Source organism: Chlorocebus sabaeus, chromosome 25 (assembly GCF_047675955.1).
Source record: "Chlorocebus sabaeus isolate Y175 chromosome 25, mChlSab1.0.hap1, whole genome shotgun sequence".
NCBI lineage: Eukaryota > Metazoa > Chordata > Mammalia > Primates > Cercopithecidae > Chlorocebus > Chlorocebus sabaeus.
The window spans coordinates 56,363,991-56,384,572 of record NC_132928.1 but is presented as its reverse complement, the minus strand read 5'-3'; the positions used below and the strand labels follow the sequence as shown (position 1 = coordinate 56,384,572).

At 40.7% G+C, this 20,582-nt stretch overlaps 2 protein-coding genes across 3 annotated transcripts in view; one reads left to right on the top strand and one right to left on the bottom strand.

Moving 5' to 3' along the window:
- LOC103230569 (TNF superfamily member 4) overlaps positions 1-20,582 on the bottom strand; it is a 278,327-nt gene that overhangs the window by 147,303 nt on the left and 110,442 nt on the right. The gene's annotated exons all lie outside the window — the stretch shown is intronic.
- On the top strand, positions 11,021-12,147 carry LOC119619648 (large ribosomal subunit protein uL24-like). The gene has a single exon (XM_073011433.1). It carries the CDS (start codon positions 11,183-11,185, stop codon positions 11,603-11,605), a length of 423 nt encoding a protein of 140 aa, XP_072867534.1. The 5' UTR covers positions 11,021-11,182; the 3' UTR covers positions 11,606-12,147.

Genomic DNA, 20,582 nt, shown 5'->3' with positions numbered 1-20,582 from the left:
CAGACCCCTCAGGAATGATGGTTTGGGTCATCTCATTAGGTAAAGAAACACAATCACCGGGCACAGTGGCTCACACCTGTAATCCCAGGACTTTGGGAGGCCGAGGTGGGCAGATCACGAGGTCAGGAGATCGAGACCATCCTGGCTAACACGGTGAAACCCTGTCTCTACTAAAAATACAAAAAATTAGTAGGGCGTGGTGTGGGGCGCCTGTAGTCCCAGCTACTCAGGAGGCTGAGGCAGGAGAATGGCGTGAACCCGGGAGGAAGAGCTTGCAGTGAGCCGAGATCACGACACTGCACTCCAGCCTGGCGATAGGCGAGACTCCGTCTCAAATAAATAAATAAATAAATAAATAAATAAATAAATAAATAGAATCACAATCAGGCAGGGTGCAGGGGCTTACGCCTTTAATCCCAACACTTCAGGAGGATCACTTTAACCCAAGAGTTTGAGACCAGCCTGGGCAACACAGTGAGACCTCGTCTCTACAAAAAAAAAAAATTTAATTAGCCAGGCATGGTGGTGCATGCTTGTAGTTCCACCTAATTAGGAGTCTAAGTTGGGAGGATCACTTGAGCCTGGGAGGTAGGGGCTGCAGTGAGCTGTGATTATGCCACTGCACTCCAGCCTAGGTAACAGAAGGAGATCCTGTATCAAAAAAATAAAAATTAAAATTAAAAAAACAGCTAAAGGCAAAACAAGTGCAGAATGAGTAGTGAAAGAAGGAGGTAATTACAAATACCAGCTATAGCAATGTGACGAGTTACAGAATTCAGTACTGTAATTGACATATTTCATCCTTATTTTGTTATGAATATGATTGTATGCATAGTAAAATTTATATATATAATATTTATTTTCTTATTCTCTTCTCATGCAACATAAGATACAGTAACTTTATATCATAGTGTGTAAGTATTGTTAATTTTACAACATAGTAGTTAACTTATGGGATATCAAGGAGAAGAATAAACATCACACAAGAATCTTACCTGCTTTTCCTAATGAATGGTTAGTGTACTCTTTGTTATACATAGGATAGTTGTATCATGTTAGAGCAAAATATGACTTTGCTTTTGTCTTTATTTGGACATTAAGTATGTTTTAAGGAGATGCAGATAGGTGCCAAGTTAATCAGGAGTAGACTCATGATGGCCTAAAGAGTCATCTTGACTAGGCAACAGTGTGCCTGGATATTTGCTCAAATATTATTCTGGGTGTGTCTGTACAGGTGCTTCTGGATAAGATAAAATAGTTGAATTAGCAGACATAGTAAAGGTTGCCCTCCATTTACTATGATGTGAGTGGGCCCCAATCTAACAGTTGAAGACCTCAATAGAACAAAAAGATTAAATCTTCTGCAAGTAAAAGGGAATTCCTTCTGTCTGACTGTCTTTGAACTGAGACATGAGTTTTTTCCTGTCTTTGGACTCAAACTGAAACATCGGTTTTTCCCAGGTCTCGAGCCTAGTATCTTCAGGAATGGGACTACACCATCGGCTCTCCTGGATCTCCAGCTTGCCCACTGCAGGCACTAGGACTTGTCAGCCTCCGTAATTGTGTTAGCCAAATCCTTATGTATCTAATCTCTTCACATACACACACGTCCTATTAGTTCTGTTTCTCTGGAGAACACTGACTACTATAGTAGGGAAAGAGAAATTGTGTAGCAGGAGCAAAATGCAGGAAGCAGCACTAAGAATGGACCATTTGAGGTGATGAGCCTGACCCTCTAAAAAAAGCTTAAGCAATTTAATGGGTGAGGAAGTTTGTTTTTAGAAGCCTATAGTCCCAACCAGGTCCCCAGGGCAGATAGATTTGTAAGGAGAAAAGGAGGAGAGATTGGCAGACCTCAAGAAATCTAGATATTTTCAAGTAACAAACAAGGAAGCAGACACGAGTGAATGCTTTGGTTTCCCTGGAGGTCTCTCTCCCCAGCCATGGCCTGAGAGTGATAAAGAGGGTTTTAGAATGGGAATGAGGAGGAAGAGATAAAATAGATGGGTAGGCTTTCCTTCTTTATCTGTTTGCCAGGTTTACTAACAATAAGATGCCCTGTCTGTGACTGCTGCATAGTCTTGGTGATATGGTTTGGCCATGTCTCCATCCAAATCTCATCTTGAATTGTAGTTCCCATAATCCCCACATGTCATGGGAGGAACTCAATGGGAGGTAATTAAATCATGAGGGCAGCTACCTCCATGCTGTTCTCATGACAGTGAGTGAGTTCTCATGAGATCTGATGGTTTTATAAGGGGCTTTTCCCTAACTTAACTCTTCACTTCTCCTTGCTGCTGCCATGTGAAGAAGGACGTGTTTGCTTCCCCTTCTGCCATGATTGTAAGTTTCCTGTGGCCTCCCCAGCCATGCTGAACTGTGAGTCAATTAAACCTCTTTCTTTGTAAATTACCCAGTCTCAGGTATTTCTTCATAGCAGCATGAGAACAGACTAATACACTTGGCAAACAGAAGAAATACCTTTCCTTCTTACCTGCTTGGGACAAACAGAGCCCACAGCAGTGTAGAAGATCAAACCATGAGTCAATGAGCTATGAAAGAAGACAGAGGAGGCTCAGAATAATGAGTGTAATTCCAAAATTTGAAAAGAGACAGCAGGTCTTTGTATTCATTAGTCAACAGACATTTAACAACTGTTTTTAGCACAGGCCCCCTTCTCAGAATACGACTAAGGCCTGGTCACCCAGTGGCTTGACTGCCACAATTTCCTCCCCAAGTGGGATGAGCTAATAAGAACTCTGGATGTGGAGTTAGGAGACATAATTAAATCTCAGCTTGGCCACTTACTAGCTTGTGCCCCTAAGAAAGTTCCTGAGCAGTTCTAGACCTCAATTTTGTCACTTTCAGACAGGAGACATTACAATCACAGAACTGCTATGAGGTGTAAGTAACATATGTTAGTGGTATGCAATAAGCCTAAGACAAATACCAGATGAAGTCAGTGCCCTATAAATGTTGTTTTCCTTCCTTTTCTGTTGGTATGGGCTCTGATTTTTCCATTCTGGTGAAAGATTGCTCTGTGCTCCATTGCAGAATCATCCTTACCATTTCCTACCCTAAAATCCCTGTCCCAGACCCCAAGTCTAGCATCCTGAAGATGTCCTCTCACCCCTTCGGAAGTCTCAGTGGCTCCAGGTACCCTCTAGAATTCCTGCTCCTCCCTTTATTTGAGTCCTTCTGTTTCTACTCTGCTTTTCTAGACCTAGAAAAGGTCTAGCACAGTGTTGGACTTTCTGCTAACTTTAGGGTGATCTGATAAAGATAAGAGCAAGGGCATTTAGCTACCAACAGCCTCTCCTACTGCCACGGGGAGGGGACTTGTATGATCTTATGAGCTTGGATGTCCCTCAAGCAGCTTTGACCAGTATTAGGCACAGATCTCACAAGGAATCCTTGGTAAATCATAGCCTCAGGGTTAATCATTAATCTCTCTGGGACTAGGAAATAACCACGAAATCTGCTTCTGGAAGGCCCAGTGTTCCTACACGGCTACCCCTTCCCCATATACCTGCTGGATGTCTGATTATTTTATACATGTTGATGATTAGCCTGTCCAGTGGATTTTCCCAGGTTAAGCAGCTCACACAATTTGAGGATAACAAGGATTCCCCATAAGCAAATCACAGCATGTTATTACATCTTGCTTGTTATTTTCCCGACAGTGGAAATAAATTTTCATTCTTCCTTTTTAACAAAACCACAACACTAATGATGCATTATGCAAAAAAAAATAGAAACATCTTATGGACATATCCATTTCTCAAACACTTTATTCTGTTCAACAACTCTATTTTCTCTTACCAACTGCCTGTCCTAATCCCGTCAGTAAAGGTTCCAGATTTCATCCTCCCTCCTCCCTCTTAATAGATGACCTAACTTCCTACACACTAAGGAAGGTGAAGCCATTAACCAAAAACTCCAACTTCCCTCTCCTCCACTCCTAATGTCTATAATGTGATGACAAACGGGAACCAGGAAGTCCATAGCTCTGCAGGAGAGCCCTGTGTCTTGGCCAAAGAGAAAAGCCCTTCTGAGAAATCTAGAAGTGATCGTTTGGTAGTGGTGAAAGCACAAAGCAACATTATCTGGAAGAGAGAAGGAAAGTCAACAAAACATTCTTCTTTACCCTTAGTAGAGTCAGCATTCAGCAAGAGTCTAAGGAAAAGGTGCCACAATGCTCTATGGTGGTGCAATAAGGGATCTCAGAAGGAATCAGGCCAAATTAATTTTACATTCCCTTAAAATTTCTCACATCCTTGCCTCTGCATTCCTATCTCCCAACTTTTCATTCATTCATATGATCAATAACTACTGAAATTTCTATGTGCCAGCACTCATGTAGTGAAGAAAGCAGTAATCAAAACTAGGGGAGTAAATGAAATAAATAAATATATGGTATGATAGAAGATGATATTTGCTAGGCAAAAGCAGGGGATGAGGAGTTCTGTCAGGGAGGGGAGTCATTGCAACTATAAATAGGATAGTCAGACAAGCCGTTTCTGAAAAGGTGACATGTAAGTCCTTAAGGAAATGGAAGAGTTTGCCATGCAGATATCTGTGAAACCATTATAAGCAGAGGGTAAAGCAAGTGCAAAGACTCTGAGGCAGCAGACAGCCCAACATGCATTCAAGGAACACGGAGAAAAATAGAAATGGGAAAGGATATGGTGATGCAGCAAGGGAGAGACACTACAGGTATTATTTTTCCCTTCTCTATCCCCTTTGCCTTCCTAACTCAACTGATTCTTCAAGATCTGGCTCAGATGATACTTACTCCAAGAAGCCTTCTCTGAATATCCCTCTCCAAATTGGATAAGAGTAACCCTTTTCCATACCCTAATGGAACTCTGAACAATCTTTTCTTAAGGAACTTATACACTGTATTCTGATAACATGTTTTTCAGGTACTTAATAAGTGCTCACAAAACATTTGTTGAAGGAATAAAAGGATGGATGGATGGATGGATGGATGGATGGATGGATGGATGGATAAATGAATTGATAGATGGAATGAAATGGAAAGTGAATGAAAGTAGTAAAGACACTAATTGAAGCTAACTGGAAAAGAAGTATTGACAATGGAAATAAAAAGGAACAGACAGGTGTTAGAGACATTATTGAAGTAAAATGGCAGTATCTGGCAACTTTATGAACATTAAAGTGGACAAGGAGAAAAGGAACTTTAAATGATCCTACAGGTTCTAGAAACTAAAAGGCTTAGGATGGCCATGTCTGATTTGTTCATCCATTTTAACAGCCCTTTATTGAATTTTTCCTGAATTTCATTCCCTGTGCTGGTAAGGCGAAGCTAAATAAGTCATGATCTCTCCCATCAAAGGAATATAGAATAGGGGCACAAGACCATACAAAGCAAGGCCACAATCCCACTATGCTGAAGTAACATTGTAGGGCACTATTGTACAGCAGTAAATAGTACCTGAAGAACTTTTGACTCCTGAAGTTGGCAGTATGGCATGGCGGAAAGTGTAAGAGCTTTAAATTCAAGTAATCTTAGATTCCAGATCGGCACCTGAATATAGGAAATCTTGAGAAAACCATTTAAACTCTCTAAGTTTGGCTCTCCTCATTTGCAAACAATGAGACAATAAAACATACTTTGTATGGTTGGTAATAAAATGTGGGGATAACATATGGGTAAACAACTAGCACGATACCTTAGGATACTAGGAGCTTTAGCAATATCATTTGGCTTCCTTCTCGCTTGGTCCAAAGTTCAGCAAGTGGCAAGGTTGCACCGTGAATCCCAGGGATTCAAAATTTGCATCAGTCTCACTTTCACACGTGCATTCAGTATCATTCTTACATTTAGTGTCTTCTATATTATAGTCTGTGCTGACATTTTAATAACCCTAAGAAAATATCTCCAACTTCAATATCTGGAGACCAACTTCATTATGAGAGGACAAGAGGGAATAAAGCAGATACCAAATTACTTTTTATATTCAGCATAAAAATAATTTTAGAAGTGTTATACAAACATCTAATGTTCAATTAGACAGGATTCTACAATTACTGAAGTATTTCCATTGAATCATTGGCAAAGTCATCTATAGTAAACATCTCTCCTCAAAGAGTTCATGCAACCTCTCTCATTGGAACAGTTCTTCTCTGTTATATCTGCAAGTCTAAGTTTCAATACTGAATATTTACATGGTAGTATTACTGAAATTTCAATCATATCTGCCACAGGAGAATTTGGGGAATCAGAATTAAACATATTTGAATGTAGATCGAAAAGTTAGGCAGAGGTAATCTCCAGTTAATGCAGAGGACCTTTGTAATAAAAGAACAGAGAAAAATGTGCCTATAGCATAACAAAACCAAGATTTTTGTCTTTTTGCTGTTTCACAAGGAATAGGGTCAAAGAATAAGAGGAATAATATAAACACCTCACACAGGAGAGACCAATAAGTTTTCTGGAAAACATTAATTAGTCCAGTGGAAAAGTGTGTTGGCCATCAAGTATTTTAAGAGAAAAATTGGCTTTGGCATTGCCAATGCCAAAGAAAACTGGGAAGTTAATTTTATTCTGTAACCATTGCAACAGAGAAAGAGAGACCTCAGTATAGATATACCTTGACTCAACAAGGTTGAGTTGAAGACAACAACAAGTGATTTACAGCCAAAAATCAGGCTGGGGGTCTGTAGACAGAAAATTATTCAGAGAAAATTCTCAAAGATAAAGAGGATTCTGGCTAAACTGATTTGATAAGACTCTTGCTGAAGACAGGCTAGGATGATCAGACATTGAGGTTGGGGAATGAGGAATCTGATCAGATAGCAAAGGTAAAGAATTTTCACTAAACTGACCCAGCAGGATTCTTGAAAGATGGATTTAATGGACCAAGGACAGAGTCTAAGAGTGAGGCCTAATCAAAAAGAGGACTTGGAGAAGCATAACTGAAGGTTGGTTAAGGAGAGAATCTCCGTCACCAACAGAGAGAGATCCAACTGAAGTGAAAGCAACTACCATTCCCGGGGCCCCCCTGACAAAGGGAGTCAGTGGGCCACCAGATAGAGGAAGACTCAGTGCGATCCCACTGGTGCCTGAGGCAGCAGAGTGGTATATCCTAGGAATGACCTGAGCCTGTTATTTCATTACCCCTAAGGAAGGGCAAGAGTGACCCTGAGGGTAGGGCCAGGGACTTTGGAGATTTAAGGAGAGAGCTGATGAGAGGGAATGGGTGGGACTGGAAGAAGTTTATGCATGTGGCTCACCTTCCTGAAGACCTAAAATGAAGCCTGATCCACCCCTCCCCACCCACTGTGATGGAGTTAGCTCAAAGTCACCACTGATCATTCGCTCATCCCCACCCTCAACTCTGCACTGCTTTAGGACACTTAAGCAAGATCTCCAGTAAAACAGTTGCTTAAACATCATCAGAAATACATATGCTATCCAGAAAAGAGACACAAGCCTTCAGATCAGAGCGAGTTGTAGGGAAAATACCTGCATATCCCACTGTGGAATGTTAGACCACAGTACCAACCAGTGAGGACCACATAGCTGAAAAAATTCTAAATCCCTCTGATTTCTGTACCCACTCCCACAAAGGAGAGGTCTAAAACAAACCCACTGAAGGACCAAAAGGAGAGTCCATCCATGTATTAATTGTTGCTTGTTCCCTACCTGGAAGCTGAAGTTACATAGCACTTTACATACTGTGTGAAAGCATTCCTAGATGGTGTGGAGGGGGAAGAAACTGATAGAAATGAGAGTCTCCCTAAGATTCAGCAGTACAGATGCTCTGAAAACAACTACCAAGGGAGAGATAAAGAAAATATAAGGAGGGTGTTCGTTTGCAAAAGAAAGGATGCAGTGGAGCATCTTTTAAACTATTAACCCACCTTCCTGGTATGGCAATAACTACTGTTGGGGAAATGTAATTAAAAACAATCTCCTGCCCACCCAGAAAAACCTCTCCACAAAAGTAGAAGAAAAAGAAAGCCATTATATTATTGAATAATCATTAAACCAGAATGTGTTGTGCACATTCTGGTTCTTTAGGTGAACTAAAGAAACTGCAAAAACAGAAAGAAATCTCATCCATTTATACAGCCAAGAAGATGGAACCCATACCACACATGAACTCAAGATAGACAATAACTAGTACTCAAGTAAGACGACTTGACGGCAACATTTGTCATACATAGTTCCTCCCAAATCCACCTGATAATTGATGTAGCCACTATATTTGCTAATTGACTTTATCCGGAGGAAAAGTAAGATTTTTGCATACTTGTGACCAGAAGTAGGTTAGCAACTTGGAGTCAGGCGCAGTACTGAAGTTAGGTTCCTACCCTCTCCCAGAGTCTGAGAGATGGGGCACTATCTCCTTGAATGATTCCATTTCAATGAGATAGCTCCCAAGTCCTTAAGGAAAGGATCCCTGGGTTGTAAAACTTGCAGACCTCTTATTTAGCTTTTAAAAATGCTTACGGACATCTCAAAGCATCAGAGAGAACTCACAAATATAATTTTTATTTAAAGTAAACGTTCTAAGGAAATTGATAAGTCAGTCTCTTTCCCTTCTGGCACCAGGGAAAACTTTTTCTTTTTGAATTTAACCTTACACTACCTCTTCCTTATTTATCACTGTATTTTCAGTGCCACACACTGGGAATAAGACACTCTTTCCCATGCAGCAATGCACTCAATCATGCAGTAAGCATCAACTCATTCAACATTGTTCTACATACTAGGAAAGGAAAGTAAATGAAATAGACAAAGTCCTGCATTCACAGAGCTTCTATTCTATTGGAAGAAGGCAGGCAAAAAGAAATCATTTTATTTTATGCAGAGTTATATGTACAGGGTTATCAGAGACAGCATCTCTGGAATTTGAAAGAACGAGGAACAAGTCACATGGAGGGCACTATGGCAAGAGGGTGTGCAACTTTTACTGGCAATGTAGGTCTAGCCCACAAGGCTTCTCAACCTCAGCAACATGGACATTTGGGGCCAGATAATTCTTTTCTGTGAAGAATTGTTCTGTGCATTATAGAATTTAGAGCAGCACGCCTAGCCTCTACTCACTAGATGCCAGTAGCTCCCTTCTTTCAAATGTGACAACCAAAAATGCCTCCAGATATTGCCAAATGTTCCTGGCAGGGGAAGGGGACAAAATCACTCCTAGTTGAGAATCACTGGCCTAAGGTGTAACCTTGGGAGTGAGTCTAAGGCAGTGATTTTCCAATTCATGGAATGCAGCTAAAGCAGAACTTAGAAGAAAACGGAGCTTGAAATATGTAGAAAAGGAGAAAGAAAATCAATAATCTAAGTACCTAATATGGTCTGGCTGTGTCCCCACCTAAATCTCATCTTGAATTATAGCTCCCATAATTCCCTCATGTTGTGGGAGGGACCAAGTGGGAGATCACTGAATCATGGGGGCAGTTTCCCCCATACTGTTCTTGTGGTAGTGAATAAAAGTCTCATGCAATCTGATGGTTTTATAAGAGAAACCCCTTTTTTTAATTATAGTTTAAGTTCTAGGGTACATGTGCACAACGTGCAGGTTTGTTACATATGTACTATGTTGGTGTGCTGCACCCATTAACCCATCATTTACATTAGGTATATCTCCTAATGCTATCCCTCCCCACTCCCCACACCCCACACCCCAGTTACACTGAGTTTTCTTTCTCCCTGAACATATCATGTTCACTTTGGGCCTTCACCCATTCTGTTCCCTCTGTCTGGAACATTCTTAGCTGGTCTCTTCTCTTAGCTTATTGCTACCCATCATTCAGATATCAACCTAAGCATCCCTATCCAATCATGCCAATCTAGGCTATGTTTCTCTTTGTGTTATGGTCCCATAACACCCTGAATTAGTCTGTCACAACACTTCTCACACATCTATTTACTTAACATTTACCCTCAAGGCAGAAATCAAGAAGTTCTTTGAGACTAATGAGAACAAAGATACAATGTACCAGAATCTCTGGGACACAGCTAAGGCAGTGTTAAGAGGGAAATTCATAGCACTAAATGCCCATATCAAAAAGCTAGAAAGATCTCAAGTTCACAAACTAACATCACCACTAGAAGAACTAGACTCTTTGTGCTTTGCCCTGTTTTGCAGTGATATGGGAGGGAACCCATCTCGTAAGTGGTAGACACAGATATAGTAGGACCAGGGACATTTGGACCGTCCTTCAGTGGAGCTTACCAAGAGTGAGAGGCACCTGGTTACTTGGGTATTCAAGTGCTGGTCTTAGGAACTTCAGATCTCAATCATCCAGAATGATTCTGAAATGACTGACAGCCTGGGGTCCAAGAGTAACCGATAATGACATAATATGGATCTGAGTTGGCTAAGGGACAAACCGCAAATACTTTAGAGTCATTTTGTTTTGGTTTGGTGTTTTGTTTTGTTTTGTTTTGTTTTTTGTGTTTTTTTGGCTTTTTTTTTGGAGACGGAGTCTTGCACTGTCACCCAGGCTGGAGTGCAGTGGCATGATATCCGCTCACTGCAACTTCCGCCTCCCAGGTTCAAGCAATTCTCCTGCCTCAACCTCCCGAGTAGCTGGGACTACAGGCACACACTGCCACACCCAAATAGTTTTTTGTATTTTAGTAGAGTCGGGGTTTCACCCTGTTGCCCAGGCTGGTCTCGAATTCCTAAGTTCAGGCAGTCCTCCTGCCTCAGCCTCCCAAAGTGCTGGGATTACAGGCGTGAGCCACCGCACCTGACCCATTTTGTTTTTAAAGATCAAAAATGTGTTTTTATCTGACATGTTTTCCTGACTGCACTGTTTTGAAAACTGAGTCAGCCTGGTTGCTCAGGTTTCAGATCTAGCTGTCCTGAACGAATTTGCCTGATGGAGTGCTGTGAGGTGTCCAGATGTTTCCGGGGCCTTGCGTTTTCTCATGGCAAGAGGTCTGATTGCCAGATCTCTCCCTCCACTGCACAAGCAAAGGCCTGAGCTCAGCGTGGCTTCGGGGTACCACTGCACAGGCCACCTGCTTGGGTTCCTCATGGTTTATTTTGAAAGTCTGAGAGTCTTAGAATGATGTTTAGGAACGTTGGAAAATGGCTGCAAATAGCTAAATCAAACTTAAGAACCACATCTCTGCCAAATTAAAAAATTATGAAGCTTTTAAAAAACCTAGACCGAAGTGGGAGCAGCCAAAATGAAGTTCAATCCCTTTGTGACTTCTGATCGAAGCAAGAACCGCAAAAGACATTTCAGTACACCTTCCCACATTCGCAGGAAGATTATGTCTTCCCCTTTTTCCAAAGAGCTGAGACAGAAGTACAATGTTCAATCCATGCCTAACCGAAAGGATAATGAAGTTCAGGTTGTGCAAGGACACAATAAAGGTCAGCAAATTGATAAAGTAGTCCAGATTTATAGGAAGAAATATGTCATCTACATTGAATGGGTGCAGGGGGAAAAGACTAATGGCACAACTGTCCATCTAGGCATTCACCCCAGCAAGGTGGTTATCACTAGCCTAAAACTGGACAAAGACCACAATAAGATCCTTGAACAGAAAGTCAAATCTCGCCAAGTAGGAAAGGAAAAGGGCAAATACAAGGAAGAAAAAAATTGAGGAGATGCAGGAATAAAGTAATCTTATATATAAGCTTTGATTAAAATTTGAAATGAAGAAAAAATATATGTATTCATGGTGGCCATTGATTTCTAGGCACACTGGTGACCGTCGTTGCCATAGCTGCTCACTTTCTCTGGTAAACCAGAGGGATCTCAGACACTGGGTTCCTCACTCACATCCACGCGGGCGCAGCCCTGCCAGTGCTCAGGCAGAGTTCTCAGGAGTGGGGACACCTTACTCTTAACTTGTGTGTCTTCTAATGTGATCTCCTCCACTGCTGCTGTGGCCATGTTAGTCAAAAGTCACAGAGAAGATCGGGGATGGTGCATGTGTGTGCATGTGCCTGTGTGTGTGCGTGCTCCTGTGTGCGTGTGCATGTGTGTATGGTTAAAATTAAGTCATGCTGTCAGTCACTCATGATCTCATCTGAAACAGTGTTTGGAAATGGGACAGTTTCATCCCGCATGCTGATATGTCCAGAATTTCACTTAACAATTAAAAGGAAAATGTGTGGTTACTGAAAAATGTGTATTGATACAGAATTTCATAAGAGCCATGTTAGACAAAACAACCCTTTTTCAACCACTGCTCATCAGTTTCTGTAGAGTAAAAAAATCTGTACATATTTTGGAATCTGGAGAATCCTATATAAATCATTTGTCACTTAAATCTGTGAAAAACATGTTCGTTTGGAGGAAAATGTATGCATGTATAAGCATTCTGTGGAATCAGTATGTATTGTATTGATGTAATTGTCTCTAAGTATTCCTCATCTTCATAGCAATAAGAAATTCATTAAAGTGTACATGTTCTGTAATTCTAAAGAACTAGAAAAACAAGAGCAAACAAAACTAGAAGAAGACAAGAAGTAACCAAAATCAGGGCTGAATTGAAGGAGGTCGAGACACACACATACAAAAAAAATTCAAGCGGTCAACAAATCTAGGAGGTGGTTTTTAAAAAAAAAAAAATTAATAAAATAAGACTGCTAGCTAGACTAATAAATCAGAAAAGAGAGAAGATCATGTTCTCACTCATAGGTGGGAACTGAACAATGAAATCACTTGGACTCGGGAAGGGGAACATCACACACCGGGGCCTATCATGGGGAGGGGGGAGGGATTGCATTGGGAGTTATACCTGATGTAAATGACGAGTTGATGGGTGCTGATGAGTTGATGGGTATAGCACACCAACATGGCACAAGTATACATATGTAACAAACCTGCACGTTATGCACATGTACCCTAGAACTTAAAGTATAATAAAAAAAAGAAAAGAGAAGATTCAAATAAGCACAATCAGAAATGATAAGGGGAATACTACCACTGACCCCACCGAAAACAAACAACCATCAGAGAATATTATAAATATCTCTGTGCACATAAACTAGAAAATCTAGAAGAAACAGATAAATTCCTGGACACACAGATCTTCCCAAAACTGAACCAGGAAGAAACTGAATCCCTGAACAGACCAATAATAAGCTCTGAAATTGAGGCGGTAATAAATAGTCTACCAACCCAAAAAAGCCCAGGACAAGATGGATTCACAGCTGAATTCTACCAGATATACAAAGAAGAGCTGGCACCATTCCTACTAAAACTATTCTGAAAAATTGAAAAGGAGGGACTCCTCCCTAATTTATCTTATGAGGCCAGTATCATCCTGATACCAAAACCTGGCAGAGATACAACAAAAAAAGGAAATCTCAGGCCAATATCCTGTTTATACATAACTTTTTAGTTTTCCCAAAAGCCTGATACATTTCAACATTTTGAATATATCGTTAATTTTTGAGTTGGCAGAGGTAAACTAACCAACTACCATTATGTTTTAGTACTAAGGGATATACCTTTCAGTAAAGTTACTGAAATGCAAAAAATAAAAAATAAAAAAAGTTTGGGAAAGTAGAATTTAAAAGTTTCTAAAAAAAGGTTACCCTCCCTACAAAATTACATTTGAAGACCATATCTATCTTTTATTCTGAGAACATTATGCAGTTCCTAGCTCACAAATGATGCTCAATAAATACTGACTCATTGTATTAACTTCCTGTTGCTGCTATAATAAATGACCACAAACTTAATGCCTTAGATCAGCACAAGTTTATTATCTTAATGGTTTTGAAGGTCAGAAGTCCCACACAGGTCTCACTGGGCTAACACCTATGCATAGTTAGAGTTGCATTCCTGCTGGAGGCTCTGGGAGATAATCTGTTCCCAGCCTTTTCCAGCTTCTAGCGGTCACCCACATCCCTTGGCTCATGCTCCCCAACCAACAATAGCATTATTCTTATCTCTGCTTTTGTCATCACATAACTCTTTCTGACTCAGACTCTTCTGCCTTCCTCTTTACCTCATAAGGATCCTTGTGATGATATTGGGCCGACCTGGTGGATAATCTAGAATAATCTCCCCATCTCAAGGACTCTAACTTAATCACATCTGCGAAGTCCCTTTTGCTATATAAGGTAACAAAGTCACAGGTTGGGGAATTTGCATGTGAACATCTTTGTGGGGTGGGGGAGCATTATCTTGTCCACCATACTGGCTGACTCGTCATTATCTCATTTCTCACAGAGAGGACACTTACAACAATAACACTTGTGAACCTTTGTTCCTGTCTAAGGAAGCATCTCAGTTCTTTGCAAAAGCCTGGCTAGAAGGGAGTTTCTCATTGTCTAGAGAGTGCTGACTCTGGAGGGGTGTCTCCAAAAGAATCTTAACAGGGCCTCCACCCATTTCCCTCTCAACTCCATGTACATTGTACCACTCAAACCTCCCACAGGTGAGAAAGTGAAAGTATGAAAAGTGCAGAACGCCCCCTCTTTGACGTACAACAAGTTAGAAGAAGCCAGAAATAAAACCTCTCATTTTATACACCAGCGAACACATATTTGTTGAATCCCTTCCATTATGCATGCTGGGGTACAGATGAGGTCCCACTGCCATGCAGTTATATTCCAGAGCAGGAGACCTGCTACAGGGAAGCCACACTTCCCATACTCAAATGCCTTGCTGGGCTATGCAGAGGACTCACATGTGTGAAGCAGTCAAGGGTGAGAATACAGGGAGTGGTGATTATGTTGAGCAGGAGAGTTTCTGCTTGTCTAAAGACATTCAATTCAAAATTGATCTATGGCCACTATGCTGACCAAAGAAAACAAGCCTGCCACTTAGATCAGCATCCCCAATTCATCATTTACAGGGCTGCCATTCCCAAGGTAAACAAATCAATAAAATAATTTCAGATATCGACACATTTTGTGAGAAAAGTAAGGCAGGCCTATGTGAGGGTAATCACTTAAATGTGGGGGAGGGATGCTCTGGCTTTTCAGGGAAAGCAACCCATTCCAGGACACCACACATCTTTGTCTCTACCAAGAATTTCCAGTGAGGAACTCAGATCTCAGAAGAGGCATCTTCTCTGTCCTGTGGTTATAAAATGAAGCAACTCAAAATTCCATTTTGATGTGAAGGGGTATTAGATTAAGAAGAAAAAGTGTCTCTTCTTTGGAAAATCTTATAAACCACAAATAGAGTTGAAAGCATCAGGTTACAGCAAACCTAGGTAGAATCTGACAAGAGACAGTTATCTCAATAGAAAAGTGCTCTTTCATTTTTCGTAATGCATTCCAGAAACCATGTATCACAAGACAGTGTGATCATTTGACTATTCTGGTTTTTGGGTCTAGTATCTGACTTTGATTCTTGTGCTCAACTTAAGTCCCCTGAGTATTCTTTGCATTTTACTCCTTCCAGTAGAAGTGAGTTCATATCCTGTCTCATAGCTTTTCTCATGATCCAAGCTATATGTCTTTAATGTTAATGTTTCACTCTCACCCTCAGAGAGATGTTTCACATGCCTGGTCATGCCTGGTTGTCAATTACTTTTGAGAGAGTTCTTTCTAGCTCATGAGTCTGGCAATCAACAGTGTAATTTGTTGCTGTGTTCTCTGTATATTAGGAAAAGGCAAGTTCTATGTAGAAATCAATGTGTGTGGGAGAAAGTGACATGGGCTTTTAAATGTAAGTGTAGTTACAAGTGTAAGTATAAGTACATGTATTGCCATGGTTGTGGTGGCAGTGCAGGGTTTCTGTGTAGGCAACTCTTATTTATACCGGGTTGATGATAAGACAGCTGGGGACCCATTCGGCCTATTATTTCTCTTTTTGTTCCTAACTGCTCCCTTCAGAGGAGAAGCAAAGATATATAAAATACTGATTAGCCAAGTTAATAAGTTAGAGAAAACTTGGGGAAGAAAACATAGAATAGAAAGGAAGTCAATTGACTTTGGGCATTCGATGATCCATGGTAAGGTTAATTGAGTTTTAGGAGTCTATGTTGTTTTAACAGCTTAAGATGTAGGCCTCATAGATGACCTTTTTTGAGGAGAGAAAGTAGATTTCATCTCAGTATTATCTCATGCCATCTGGTAGTGGCTGTTTGGAAGGTTAGGCTGGGACACAAGATCACAAGAGAAAGAGCCTTGAACAAGTAGTAATCTCTGCCATGGGTGTGGGAGGGAAGAAGGTTGACAGTGTGCCCAGCAAGAATTTGCCTTCCCTGACCTAGTCCAATAGCCTCATTTCACAAACTACAAAGCGAGAACCAGGAGAATTTAAATGATTTGTCCAAGGCCTCATAGCTCTGAAGCAGCTCTGGGACTCCCTGGTGTGCTAACTCCATACCAGCATTTTTTGTTGTTGTTGTTGTTGAGACGGAGTTTTGCTCTTGTTGCCCAGGCTGGAGTGCAATGGTACAATCTCAGCTCACTGCAACCTCCGCTTCCTGGATTCAAGCAATTCTCCTGCCTCAGCCTCCCGAGTAGCTGGGATTACAGGCATAAACCACCACACCCGGCTAATTTTTGTATTTTTAGTAGAGAAGGGGTTTCTCCTTGCTGATCAAGCTGGTCTCAAACTCCCAACCTCAGATGGTCTGCCCACCTCAGCCTCCCAAAGTGCTAGGATTACAGGCAGGATCCACCGTACCCAGCCTCTTCCATCACACCACTCTGCTTAGCACCTGGCCCACATAAATAAGAATAACACATACTATGGTATAGATAAGGTGAGGCTACAACATGATCATGGTAGACTAAAAAGGGTCTCCAAAAGATGTTCATGTTCTAATCCCCAGAACCTGTAACTATGCAACTTGCATGATAAAGGAATCTGCAGACATGATTAAGTTAAGGCTTTTGAGATAGGGGTTATCCTGGATTAGCCAGATGGACCCAATGTAATCACAAGGGTCCTTACAAGAGAAAAGTAGGAGAGTCAGAGTCAGAGAAGGTGACATGATGATGGAAGGAAGTTGGAATGATATAGGGTCAGGAACCAAGGAATTTGGGCAGCCTCTTGAAGCTAGAAAAACACAAGGAAATAGATTCCCCCCTAGTGCCTCCAAGGAGAGCTGCTCAGGACTCCTGCATGCTCCCTCTTTCTTATTTTTTTGATCCTCCCCAGGACTCGCTCTATTACCCCTTTTGCCTAATAAAATAGAATGTATCTTTCAAAAGTCTGCTAAACTACAATATAGTGCCATGAGAATTGCTAAAATGAAAAGAAAAAATATTGTTTGCAAGGAAATGGAGCAACCAGAACCCTCATAGACTGCGACTGGGAGTGTAAGTTAGTACGACCACTTTGGAAAACTATTTGGAAGTATCTATACATCTTAATATACCATAAGAACAAACAATTGCACTCCTGGGTATACATTCAACAAAAATGCATACAAACATTCATTAAAGCACATGTACTAGAATTTCATAGCAGAACTATTTGTAACAGTCAGAGACTAAAAATGTCCACCAAACAGTAGGTATGGAGGAAAGAATGCATGCATATTCTGACAATGGAATATCATACAATGAGACTGATCTTTACTCATATCTAATAATATAGATGAATGTCACAGATATAATGTTTGTTGAAAGAAGCCAGACAGAAAAGTATACATATTGTGCCATTCCTGTTATACAAGGCACTAGTTGCAGGCATCACTGCTATATGCTGTTTAAAGTCAGATAGGTCTTACTTTTGGTGGACAGTAACTAGGAAGAAAAATAAGAGATCTTTCTAGGCACCTGGCTTACATGGTATGTTCAACTTTTCAAATTTTATTAAGTGGTACATTTACTATACGTGTATATTACATTTCAATCAACCTTTAAAACTAAACTCAATTAAAGCATTCCTCTGGTTTCCTAACCACTCTCCAGGATAAAATTGATTATCCCTTCTTCGTACTTAACTTTATCTTGTGCAACCTCTGTTATGCCATATGTAATAATGTATTATCAATATGCCTTCTCTTCTCTTCTAAACTATGAATTCCTTGAAAACTATGGTATTTCTCACTCATTTGAATGTCCAAAGCTTAGCCCATAGCAGTAACTAGAAAATGTTTAAATGTTTGCTGAGTTGAATGAATGAATGAGTTTCTTCTTTTGCAATCACTTCATGACTGGTCATTTCAACAAACATTTGATCAATAAATACTTGTATGTGATAGACCCTGTGTTAGGTGTTTGGAATAAAAAGATTTTAAAACACAGTTCTTAAACAAGCATATACAAATGCTAGTCAGAGAGTCAGAGTCTAAGAGTTTTAAATTTAAAAAAAAAAAAAAAAAAAAAAAAAAAAACAGAAAAAAGGAAAATTCAAGGACTTTCTTTTTACCAGTTGGAAAAAAAAAAAAAAAAGAAACATAAAAAAACTACATCTGCTGACTTCCTCGGCCATCCAATGGCATTCTCCTTCCTCTCCTTACTATTTTCACATATTTCAGCATATTGGATTACACTTTCCGGGATTATTTTCCTTCATGTTTCCTTCTCATGTTTACTTTCCATCATACTTCCTTCTTAGGATGCTCTATCTATCCTAAACCTTATACTTTCTTAAACCACTGGCCTTTAAGGGCAGGTCTGCTAAGATAGTGTTTCCAATCTTTCCATATCAGGACACATAGAGAAAGTGATGTTATTTGTACTGCATACTGGGGCAAATGGGAGAGGCTACTTGAGGCCAAAGGTGAGCAGCCCACATGTTCCCTGATGCTCCAGGTCCTGCCTGGGCTCAAAGGATTAAGAAGTCAACATCTTGTTCTCTGCACACCAGTATTTTATACAAAACATAGTGAGAAGCTTGTTGATCTAAGGACATTGATCAGATTATATGACCATAGGGTCAATATCTATTATCATATTGTCCACCCTGGCTATGACGGCCACACAGGCCAGCAACCATACTGCCAGTCATTACCCTTGGCCTCTCCCCATTCCAACTAGCCAGCTGATAACACAGACTCAGTTCAGATTCTACCCTTGGAGAGAGAACTATATCTATCTCCTTTGTTTGGAGGCTTTTTTAAAAGTGTCTATTGACAGGTGAAGAATATATGCCCATGAAACAGACACCTTTTCTCGGAAATCTCCTGGCTTCCCATTCTCCTGGGCTGTGCCTAATGGAATGAGAGCTGTCAGGACCAAAGTTGCACCTCAGAAGTTGTTTGTCTGACAAGTCACTGCTGACTGTGGCAGAAAAGCCTTTCAAACGTTTCCTCCCACTACATGTGGGTTGCAATAGCTAAGCATGTTGTTAAAATAAATATGACAATTTTGAAGAACAAGGACTGCCTTCAAAAGGGATATGGTTAATTCCACTTACCATGCTTGATCTATATTTACCAAAAAGAGAGCTAGAAATCCTGAGACTAGCTGTGAAGATCCAACCAGCTTGTTGCTTTCATGACCTTGGCTTTTACTGTTGAATTACAAAAGGTGGATAGCTGGGGATAGCAGACTTAGCTATGGTACTGCAAGTGACAGAAACAGGAAGATGTCCAAAGAAATAGAGAAGAACTTAAACAAGAAGCTAAACTGAGGGGCCCTTTGTGGAAAAGAAACTTCAGGGCAGGACTCACTCGGTGGGCAAGGAACCCATTTGTGAGAAATTAGGGGGTGGAAGGGAAGTAATAACCCACATAAATTATTAAAGTCATCATGTGAGCAAGAACAAGGCTGCAAGAAAAGGTGCGAGGCAACACATACCTACGCTATGCATTGCTGATAGGCAAAGGGAGCATTTCAGACGGGCTGCTGAGATGAGGTGCCTGAACAGCCCTGTGATGGAAAATGGGCAGAGAAAGTGAAGGGATTAGCCAAACTAACCATGGGGCAACAGTCCTGGAAAGATAGAGAGATGAAGAAAATTATGTGTACTAGAACTCATCTCGTGCAGCTTACTGAATGTGGTTACAAGGAATAATTTGATAACTTCTTGTGAAGGAGGAAGTGGGAGGTGAAATCCCCTTAAAAGCATGCTTGAATAACACCAGATGTTTGTTAAACTGCCTTTTAAAATAGGTGGGTCCAGATGACTGCAGGGGTTTTGATCTACTGAGTGAGTCTACAAATTTGGACCAGAGCAGAATTGCTTGGGATGACAGAGAAGCAGCAGAGCTCTGCTGTAGAGACCCCGCCTTTCTGCCCTTTTGTCACACATCACTGAGCCGCCCTTCTTCATGAGTATGACCAACAACTTATAGGTGGGAGGATCATCTGAAGTCAGGACTTCAAGACCAGAATGGCCAACATGGTGAAACACCATCTCTACTAAAAATACAAAAATTAGCTGGGCGTGGTGGCATGTGCTTGTAACCCCAACTACTCAGGAGACTGAGACAGGAGAATCGTTTGAACCTGGAAGGCAGAGGTTGCAGTGAGCCAAGATCGCACCACTGCACTCTAGCCTGGGTGACAGAGCAAGACTCCATCTCAAAAAAAAAAGAATGCATAGGTACCACTTTCTTTTCCAAACAAATAGATAACAAAAGTTTAATTGTTAAAAGGATGGTTGAGACACATATTTACCATGTGACCAGAGGACTGATTCTTACTTTCCTTGGGTCTACGGACTCACTGTTGTGAATTTGATTAAGCTACAAACCTACTCATCAG

What these genes read in the sequence shown, in the direction of transcription:
- LOC119619648 (XM_073011433.1), top strand. Translation starts at nt 11,183, where the DNA reads ATGAAGTTCAATCCCTTTGTGACTTCTGATCGAAGCAAGAACCGCAAA.